This window comes from Phanerochaete carnosa (genome assembly GCF_000300595.1).
Source record: "Phanerochaete carnosa HHB-10118-sp unplaced genomic scaffold PHACAscaffold_52, whole genome shotgun sequence".
NCBI lineage: Eukaryota > Fungi > Basidiomycota > Agaricomycetes > Polyporales > Phanerochaetaceae > Phanerochaete > Phanerochaete carnosa.
The window spans coordinates 1-10467 of NW_006767679.1; the positions used below are offsets into that span (position 1 = coordinate 1).

Sequence of the window (10467 nt, forward strand, 5' to 3'; positions counted from 1 at the left end):
CAGCGCATCAACGCGCCTATATCACCGCCGCCTCGTCACCGCATCGCGCTTCCTCGGTAACAGCCGCACTCCGATCTCCACCGGACATCCAATCTCCATCGGCCCGACAACGTCATACACTATGACACGCCAGCCCCGTCTATCCCCGAGTCCAATCGGCAACAGACATTCTATCCCCGTTAGCCCGACAAACGTCATACGCTATGACACACCGGCCCTCGCTTCTCTGCCAAAGTACCCCAGATACTAGCAGCTGCCGTAGCACAGTCGCTTATGTAACGCCTGGTCCGTGCGCAGCCTGACTAGTATAAAAGGAGTCCCTTTGTCACTATCTAGCCCCCATCTCAATCTCTTGGTTAATCGGGCTAGCTGAACAAGCTAACACACAGTCGCCAGACCTCGTCGGCGCCGCCTTCTGATTAGATCCATGCAGTATCCCTCGTGGTGTGTTGACGCAAGTCCACATCATTAGGTTGAGATCTTCGTGCACCCGGACTACTACCCCCTATCCAGTGCCCTGTGCACAGTTTTAAAAAAGTTTATTCCTACCGTTTGAAGAGTAAGTCTCTTCGGCGATTGGTGGCAGACGTACGCGCGCAGCACTAATCCCTGCATAAAACCAGTGCCGAAAGATTTGCCCGACCGCCCTCGCACTTTCAAGCGCCTCGCGGACGAGCGCCACCCCTGCCTCTGCCGCGCGCTGCCTGAAGCCATCTTCGACCAACTTAGTCGAGAACGCGAAGCAGGCGCCCCCCACCAGTACACCACCACCGAGCTCCGCACCATCGTTCGGCATGTCTCCACACTCCCACCGCCTTCCACCGCACTCCCGACCATCAACTGGAACGCAGTCAAACAGGCTAAGCTCGCTGCACACGACAATCGCCAGCACTTCCAAGCTCAACGCGATCAAGCCAACGCTAGACAGAACGCGCACGCCAGTGCTTCTTCCAGCCGACCCCTAGCCGATTGCCTCACCGCTGCTCCTACCTACACACCCATCGTCCCGAAACCCGTCACCATCGACTTTGCTCGATACTCAGCCGCCGACCTTGCTCGCATCTTCGTGCCAAAGTTTGCAGCCACCCTCAAACGCTTCAACGTCCTCGAAACGCTCAACTGCCCCGACGTTCTAATCGACGACATTAGCGCCGTCTTCAAGCTCTGAGACTGACTCGCCCACCTCGACCGCACTCTCAAAGATGTATCCCGCGTCATAAGCATCGAGGAGTGGAACCACTGGAACTTAGGGTTGAAACAGATCGGAGGAATCTTGTTCAAAGGACTGCGGCATAACCGAGTCCAGATTTTTAAAGCACTTCATGCGGTTTGGGTTAACGGATACTTTGATTTAGAAAGCTGGAGGAATACGTAGTTTTTGAATACATAGACTACGACGAGGAGCAAATTCTCAACCCGTACATACTAGATTATGCGCTCGACCATCTCGTCAAGTTAGAACTAGTACAGATATTTCTAGAACTCTCTTTCCACTTTCTATAAATCCGTTCTCGGTCCTCTCGGACAAATCAGAAAAAGTGGCAGATACTCGCTTAGTCTGCGCGGCCTTTGCTCACATCTTCAACTTCGAGAAAGCACGAGACTACCATCTAGACGACAGAAGAGAATTAAACACTTGCTCAAATTATCTCTGTCCAAACCAATATTACGAGCATCGCACACGACCAGTTACTGCCAAAAATCCACCATATCTGTTCATCAATAGCGAACAAGAAGAACGGATCCGAGCACGGTACCACCTGGAAGAACCGGTTACAGCAATGGACGTCCCCCCCGTGCCACAGCCCACCATGCAGGATGTCATGAATCTTATGGTCACGCTCATCCAAAACGTCAACAACCTCATGACCACCGTGAATCAATTCGTGGCGAATGCACGCCAGCCGGTTACATCCATCGCCTCCTCCCGGTTCCAATCCTTTGTCGAGAAACCAGCCACTTTCAATGGAAAATCGTCAGAAAAAGCCAGGCTATTCCGCAGCACGTTCCGTGTATACGTCTGGGCAAACAAAGAGATATTCGCCTCGCGAGACGCCAACGACGCTATCATCCTCGATCACTCCAGTAACTGGATAATGAACCCACTCAAAATGATCACCAGTATCCTCTCCTTCATGACGGATGACGCAGCGGTCTGGGCACGCCCTTACATTGAAGAACTTTCAGACGGCAACACTCCGTTTAAATCTTCCTGGGACGAATTCGTCATGCAGTTCTCGGCAAAGTTTGAACCCGTCGATGCAAAGAATGAAGCTAAGCAGAAGCTTATGTCGATCAAACAAAACGACAGGACATTTGCGGACTATCTCTCTGACTTCGAGACGTACTCTCGCCGTACCGGCTGGTCAGATAACGACCTCTACGATTGTCTCAAGTCTGGCATGAGTTCAGACTATCTCAACAGGCTATTCTACTTTGCCCCCCTGGCCACAGACTACAATTTGGTAAAAAAATACGGAGCAACGATCGACCTGCAGAAAGCAGACCTGGCGGCCAATCAAAGCAAACCGGTCTCGCAACCTCGGTCATCGACAACACATTCCTCAGGCTTCCGCGACCCCAACGCCATGGGCATCGACGCTATGGAGATCCCTGCCGCATGCTTCGACGACCTCTTCCAAGGTCTCAAGAACCCCACGGAGATCAAAAAGCAATACAACAAGCTCATTGTCGGTCGTTGTCGTGTATGCGGCTCCAAAGGTCACAAAGCAGATGGCGCACATGAGAACACCAAATGCCAGCACTGCGGTAAACCAGGTCATTGGAAGAAGCTCTGCCTGTCGCACTTAAATGGGCAACCAGCTAAATCGCAAACAGTCAGAGCCACATCGTCAGGAAGCCCCTCGTCATCTGCCTCCGTCTCCGCATCTCACGACTCAGCTGCCGACATAGCTAGCCTCAAAGACATGATGGTCCTGATGCAGAAACAACAAGCCGAGCTGATGGCAAAGATCAGCCAGGGTTTTTAGCAAGGGCCCAGACTAGAGCTGTAGCTCTGGCGCCCGGTTTAGATGAGCAGCCTTCAACAGTGCCAGCTCCTGTATATTCGGACTCTGATCCTTCGGACCATATCTCGTCGTGTACTGTATCATCCATAGATCATCTTTCATCTCACTTCCGCGTATTTGTAACAGTATCAGGAATAAACAAGTCCCTATGCACCCCTGCTATGATTGATTCTGGTGCTACCAGATACTTCCTGCATGAAAAATTCGCACGAGAGAATAACATCTACAAACGACCACTCAAACGACAGATTGGTCTCCGAAATATTGACAGATCAACTAACAGCGCCGGTGCAATCACGCACTACGCTAAGCTGAAAGTCAAAATTGGATTGAGGGCTCCCGAAGAATACGACTTCTTCATCACAGACATCAGCCCCGAGAATATCATCCTCGGACTACCATGGCTAAAGAAAGTCAACCCCACTATAGACTGGGAAACAGGCGAAATGACGCTTCCTGACAGCTCAGAAGCATCGCCTGATTTACCTGTGTCACCAAGTTTAACTAAAGTCGAAGCTAATCGAGCAGAACGCCGGGCCTGGGTGAAGGCCGGTATACTCGATAATGCCACAGACGAAGTTTATTGCTTAGCAGGCTATACCTACTCTCAGAAGGTCGCCGTCGAGCAAAATAAGGAAAAGTACTCGAAAACCTTCGAGCAGCTGGTTCCAAAAGAGTATCATCGGCATACCCATGTCTTCTCTGAAACAGACTCGACAAGACTCCCTGAACATAGGACCTGGAATCACGCTATCGACCTCAAAACGGACGCTCCTGCAACAATCTGTTCCAAAGTCTACCCAATGAGCCCAGCAGAAAATCAGGAGCTACAAGCCTTCCTCGACGATGCAATCAAGAAAGGCTATATTGTCCACAGCAAGTCGCCCATTGCTTCACCCGTCTTCTTTATTAAGAAAAAAGACGGCAAGCTCAGGCTTATCCAAGACTACTGTAAACTCGATGACGTCACAATCCAGAATAGATATCCACTGCCCCTAGCTAATGATATAATCAACAAGCTTCAGGGTGTGAAGATCTTTTCCAAATTTGACGTCCGCTGGGAATACACCAACGTCAGGATTAAAACTGGAGACAAATGGAAAGCTGCCTTCGTCACTAACAGAGGACTCTTCGAACCACGCGTCATGTATTTCAGGCTTACCAACGCGCCAGCAACCTTCCAAGCCCTCATGGACACGATCTTTGCAGATCTCATTGCCGAAGAAAAGGTCGCAGTATACCTAGATGACATCCTCATTTGGTCCTCAGACCTCGCCTCACACCAAAAAATTGTGCACAAAGTACTAGAGCATCTCAAAGAATACGACCTCTATCTACGTCCAGAAAAGTGTGAATTCGAGAAGGACCAGATCGAGTACCTTGGCCTACTCATCAGCGAAGGGTCGATCAGCATGGACCCAGGAAAAGTTAGAGCAGTTACAGAATGGCCTACACCCGCGAACCTAAAAGATGTTAGAGGTTTCGTCAGGTTCGCCAACTTCTACCGCTGGTTTATCCAGGACTTCTCTAAGATTGCCCGCCCGTTGCATGACCTCACAAAGAAAGATGTTCCTTTCATGTGGGGCCCTGCGCAACAACAGGCTTTCGATACATTGAAGTCTAAGTTTACCACTGAGCCCGTCCTTGCCCTCTGGCACGCCGACCGAGATACACGTGTACAAGTTGATGCTTCTGGCTACGCTACCGGAGGAGAAATCAGTCAGTTAGATCCAAACAACACTCTATGGCATCCTATCGCCTTCCGATCACAGACCATGAACGCTGCTGAACGCAACTACGAAATCCACGATCGCGAGCTCCTGGCTATAATCAAAGCTCTAAGAGATTGGCGTCACTTCCTAGAAGGACTGCCCAAACCATTCGAAATCTGGACCGACCACGCTAACCTCCAATACTGGCGTACAGCACAATGGCTTACACGACGACAAGCTCGATGGGCTCTCAAACTAGCCGACTACAACTTCGTGCTGACTCACAAACCCGGCAAAACACACCTCGTCGCAGATCCACTCTCTCGTTCCAGCTCTCAGTTCATATCTGATGACATGGATAACCAAATGCAAGTGGTTCTGCCCGACAGCCGGTTTGTGAGTGCTACATACAGCCCAGAACTAGAACTGGCACATTTCAAATGACTAGCTGCTATGGCCTTTATCACAAGTTCACCACTGGAAAAAGAAGTTCGCGACGTGACCTCACTAGACGATGAGGTCTCCACAGCTCTCTCCAGTCTTCGAACAAAGGGGCCTCACAAGCTAGTTAGCGGGCTAACCGAGTGGGAAGAAAACGACAGACTCATTTATTACAAAGGCAAGCTCTACATACCGAACGATGTCGCCCTTCGTAATAAAATCATCGAGTCCTGTCACGATACCCCCACTGCTAGACATCCAGAAAAGCACGGGACAATCGAACTAGTCTCCCGCTATTACTGGTGGCCAGGAATGAACTCCGCAATAGCACGATACGTAGCTGGCTGTGATAAATGTCAAAGATACAAGGGAGCCAAACACCCTAAATCAACTCTCAAGCCGCAAGAGGTCCCTGACGGGCCTTGGCAACATGTCAGAGTTGATATGGTTGGCCCCCTTCCTCAGACAAAATCTCCAGGGAAATACGACGCCGTCACCGTCTACGTCGATCACTACAGCGATCAAGTACATCTCGCACCGTGCCGCACTACTCTCACAGCGAAAGGAGCATCCGGGATACACTTCCGCGAAGTATTCAGACACCACGGTATCCCGCGCAAAATCTTCTCAGATCGTGGACCACAATACGCAGCCCGCTTCATGCGAAGTTTATACAAACAGCTCGGTATAGAGTCAGGTTTAACTACAGCCTATCACCCAGAAAGAAACGGAAAAGTCGAACGAAAGAACGCCGAGGTGTCTAAATTCCTCCGGCTATTCTGTTCACAACGCCAAGACAACTGGGACGAATGGCTCCCAATGGCAGAGTTTGTACTCAACTCACGAGTACACACTGGAAATGAGCACTCTTCTTTCGAAGTACTTTACGGATATCGGCCCGACTTCACTGTCCCAGCAGGGAAACATTCTAGTATTCCCGCACTAAACGACAGACTCGACAGCATGGCCAAAATCCATAAAGAAGCAGAAGCAGCTCTCCGCCAGACTAAAGAAAAAATGAAGGCCGACTACGAAACCCGTAAAAACTCGCCTCACTCTTTCAAAGTCGGAGACAAAGTCTGGTTATCCTCAAAAGACATCTCGATTCACTAGCAAACTTGCAAACTCGGACCCAGACAACTAGGGCCATTTACAATCACCGAAGTCATCGGAGAACTTAACTATCGCCTCGAACTACCCAACTGGCTCAAGGTTCACCCCGTCTTCCATGTCGATAGGCTCAGCCCATATCATGACAACGGAATGAACAAACCTATACCTCCTCCACCAGTAGTAGTCAACAATGAAGAGGAATACGAAGTCGAAAAGATACTGGACTCACGCGTTTACCGTAGGCAGCTCCAGTACCTTATCAGATGGAAAGGATACGGACAAGGTGCCGACGAATGGATTACTGCCAAAGACGTACATGCCAAAGAAAGCATACGCAACTTCCACAAGCAAAATCCCTCGGCACCATGACAGATCTCCACCACCTCCTTCAGCGAACTCCACAGTTGCTTCAAGCCTATCTACGAACACACCGATTCCAGCTCAACAATCGCCACTAATCCTAAAGCGGCAGAATTCGAGTGGGAAACAGGCAGAATACAGGCTATATCTTCTCACCAGGAGTCTCGATTGTAGGGGGGGGGAGGTAATGTTGTGGGCGTAGCCCCGGTCTCCTATTTTATTTTTATCTTCTCCGATTTATTCCATGTTTGTACGACCCTCCAAACGTTGTCGGCGCACTAGCGCCAGTTTACAAGTCCACATCAAGCCGCGCGCTAAACACCTTAAGAACGCATCACCGACAAGCACGCATCAGCGCATCAACGCGCCTATATCACCGCCGCCTCGTCACCGCATCGCGCTTCCTCGGTAACAGCCGCACTCCGATCTCCATCGGCCCGACAACGTCATACACTATGACACGCCAGCCCCGTCTATCCCCGAGTCCAATCGGCAACGGACATCCTATCCCCGTTGGCCCGACAAATGTCATACGCTATGACACACCGGCCCTTGCTTCCCTGCCAAAGTACCCCAGACACTAGCAGCTGCCGTAGCACAGTCGCTTATGTAACGCCTGGTCCGTGCGCAGCCTGACTAGTATAAAAGGAGTCCCTTTGTCGCTATCTAGCCCCCATCTCAACCTCTTGGTTAATTGGGCTAGCTGAACAAGCTAACGCACAGTCGCCAGACCTCGTCGGCGCCGCCTTCTAATTAGATCCATGCAGTATCCCACGTGGTGTGTTGACGCAAGTCCACATCATTTCCCATGCAGGCATTCCAGTCCCAACACCACTTAATAGATCTACCGAGACTGTGAGCACTGTTCTCCCATGCATTTCAAGATAATAGACTAACCAATTGAATGGCATCCTGCCCAAGCCATCTGAATGACTCCATATATTGCAGAACATTGCCATAGCTCATCCAGGGAAGCACTGAGCAGGTATGACCAGTGAAAGATTTCTGATCAATGCCAATTATCAGACAGACATGTCTGTGATTTATACCACGGACAAGAGCAACCTCTCTGTGGAATGCCTGACAAAGATATGACAAGTGATGCACCCTGTTAATCTCACAAGACCTCAAGCACCTTTTGATTCTTCACATCATCCTCATAGCACCAAAAGGCATGAAGTAGCTTCAGGGCTACGACCTTCCCTCTATGTTCACCCTTGTAGATATCTCCAAACGACCCACCAGCAATGGGATGGCAATTCCTTGTGAGAATGTCCGACAGCAATATTCAATGCGGAAGCTCGCAGAATGCTTTGCAAAGCTGCACGAATATATGTTGCAGTTGACGTACTTCTGCTCCATCTTCTGATGCATTTGCTTCGCATGGAAAGATATCGGAAGCGGCCAATGGCAAGGGATGAAGAATCTAAGCCAGAATACTCTTCAGATGGCTGCGCACAGGCAAAGCAAATGCAACTCACCAGATGAAGAAGATTCAGCAGGTCGGCTACAATGGGGCCACGGAGGTGTAGGATGTCACTCTTGTCATCATCTGTTATCAACTCAAGTGGTCTCATAATGTGCTCCTCATCACGAGCCAGTGCTGCCATCAGTTCAGTTTCAGAGCCGCCTAGCCTTGATGCAAGCTTGGTGGCCTATTAGCGTGCAAATTGAAAGACAGCTGAAATACCTACACGCAACACCAAACAGCAATGCTGTACTGCAAGGACAAGTTGTTTGGCAGTAGGAGACAGAGATGGACCATTGCCATCATTGATGAGGGCTTCCAGGACCTCATAGCTGTAGAAGATTTTAACAAAGATTCTGAGAGTGAGCACCCGGCATACCTGGTGCAAGCATTTTTCTTCCGCAGTCTGCCAAGAGTATATGCCCTCCCTGCTAAAACACCACAGGTGTGCTGCCACGAATACTCGTGAGCGATGCAAAGGGTATATAGCTAGCTGGATATACCTCATATATACTGTACACTGCAGCGCAAGGTGAAGATGTGATAGAACGCTTAACCACCTGGATAACTTGGGGCTCAGCAGCACTGCCACACCCTATGGGCAATGCCATGTACCTTGGTGTGAGAAGTGAGCCTTGGCTTGAAAGTGGTGTGTTTGACACAGAGGTGTAGTCAAGCAATGTCTTTATGCAGGAAGACAGTGTTGCACTTGGTGCATTGCCAGGATTGCTGAGTTTCTGGAGCACCTTCTTCCCCATGGGAAAGAATTTATGAGATTTAGTGTCAAAATTTTCAACATATTACTCGGAGAGCGCACTCACATCTGCTAATGGTCTGTTATTCATGGAGAGGTCACCTCACAAATGCTGTGGTGGTGGTGGTCTAGGAGAGCACAGTTATTGTACTTCATGGCACTATGGCTGTGAGTAGCCAGATAAGCACATGGCTTATAACTGGAAGTTGCCATTATAAGTGTCAGGGAGACGTGCTACGGGAGTAATGGCAGCTAACATACTGAAAGTATATGCAGCAAGTAGTGGACAAGCATAAGGGATTCCATGGTATATTTGAATTGTCCAGACCTACACGTACGCTTGTGGCAATAATTTAATCCCTCGTTTAGCTTGCCACAGGCTTGTTCATTGACTTCCATGTTTATCTGGACTCTGTCGAAATCTGTCCAAATCACGAACTGCTCTTGAATTGAGTGTAAATATGGCAAAGACAAAAAACAAGACATTAATTGCAGCAGTTCAGAAGTCAAAAAGATCAGGAAGGTGTATGAACATGGCAGAATTTGCACCATCGAACTTATAGAGTTACCTCCCGGTGCTGGTCTGAAAAGATACCAAGTAAAAGTATGCAGCTATTCTCTTGAAAATGAACTGGCAAACTTGAAAGCATTCGTGTCAGCTGACAAATTCATGCTCCTTACCTTCGTGAGTCCCAGCGCAGCCTTGCGTGTCTTCAGTGGAGCTCGAGCGAGCAACTGTTGGACATCGTATCCCAGGAAGCAATGTTTGGACTGGGTATACAAAAGAGCTCGCTGCCAGGTCGTCTACATTACCAGCCTTTGGATCAGTGGGCGAGATGTGCAGAGTTCTCAGATAATTATGGCAATAACGTCGCGTGCCTAATTTAGGTATAAGTAAATAAAGGCATATTACATCATGATGGCCAACCCGCCCAAGGCCCACTCAGAATGATAAATAAATATGTCCTAAATTACAAATTGACCTTGAAAGGCGCAGATCTTGAGATAGCCTAGAAGTCAGATTCTAAGGTACTTACAAGGGCCTTAAAAGGCCCTTAAAAGGCGTTTAAATGATTTCGTTCCGCTTACAAGGCACTTAGAAGAGGGACGAAACGTCTCAAGCCCGAAATGTAATTTGCGACAGTCTGTCTGTCTGATTCCGTCGTGTTGCACTTTTTATCAGCCTAAAATTCTGAGGTCCAGTCAAACCTACATTGATCGCCCCGGTGGATGAGGATGGGCAAGAAGTAAATATACGCAGTATAGGTGAGCGCGAGATTGTGGTGCCACTCCAGATCTCGCTGTTAAGCCTATTGGCAGGGCAGCGTCGATACGCCCCCAGGCCTCAGTACTCAGTGCAATGCGCACGCAGCCCTCCTATGATCCGTGAGCACTCGAAGACAGGACAATTTGAACGGCCAGCCACACAACCTAAGCCGAGCCCTGCCCTCTTTGGTGCTCAGCTTTCAGCGACCCATCCAGTTTCTTCTAGGGTTGGCCACCCCGTTAGCCCCGACCGACCACCACACAACACAAATTATTCTTCCTGCCAACCGCCGCGATACCTACCCGCGCATAAATTCACCGCAA

General features: G+C 49.4%; 2 protein-coding genes across 2 annotated transcripts; one reads left to right on the top strand and one right to left on the bottom strand.

The window, feature by feature from the left end:
* Positions 1 to 203: 203 nt before the first annotated feature.
* On the top strand, positions 204 to 1168 carry PHACADRAFT_201934 (uncharacterized protein; the record flags this gene model as incomplete). The annotated part of the gene is made up of 2 exons (XM_007402209.1): positions 204 to 285; positions 624 to 1168. The coding sequence occupies 2 exons, from the start codon at positions 204 to 206 to the stop codon at positions 1166 to 1168; spliced, it is 627 nt and encodes a 208-aa protein (XP_007402271.1).
* Positions 1169 to 7866: 6698 nt separating this feature from the next.
* On the bottom strand, positions 7867 to 8881 carry PHACADRAFT_33591 (uncharacterized protein; the record flags this gene model as incomplete). Its single annotated transcript, XM_007402210.1, has 6 exons — positions 7867 to 7976; positions 8007 to 8106; positions 8137 to 8310; positions 8350 to 8455; positions 8503 to 8573; positions 8627 to 8881. The coding sequence occupies 6 exons, from the start codon at positions 8879 to 8881 to the stop codon at positions 7867 to 7869; spliced, it is 816 nt and encodes a 271-aa protein (XP_007402272.1).
* Positions 8882 to 10467: the final 1586 nt, after the last annotated feature.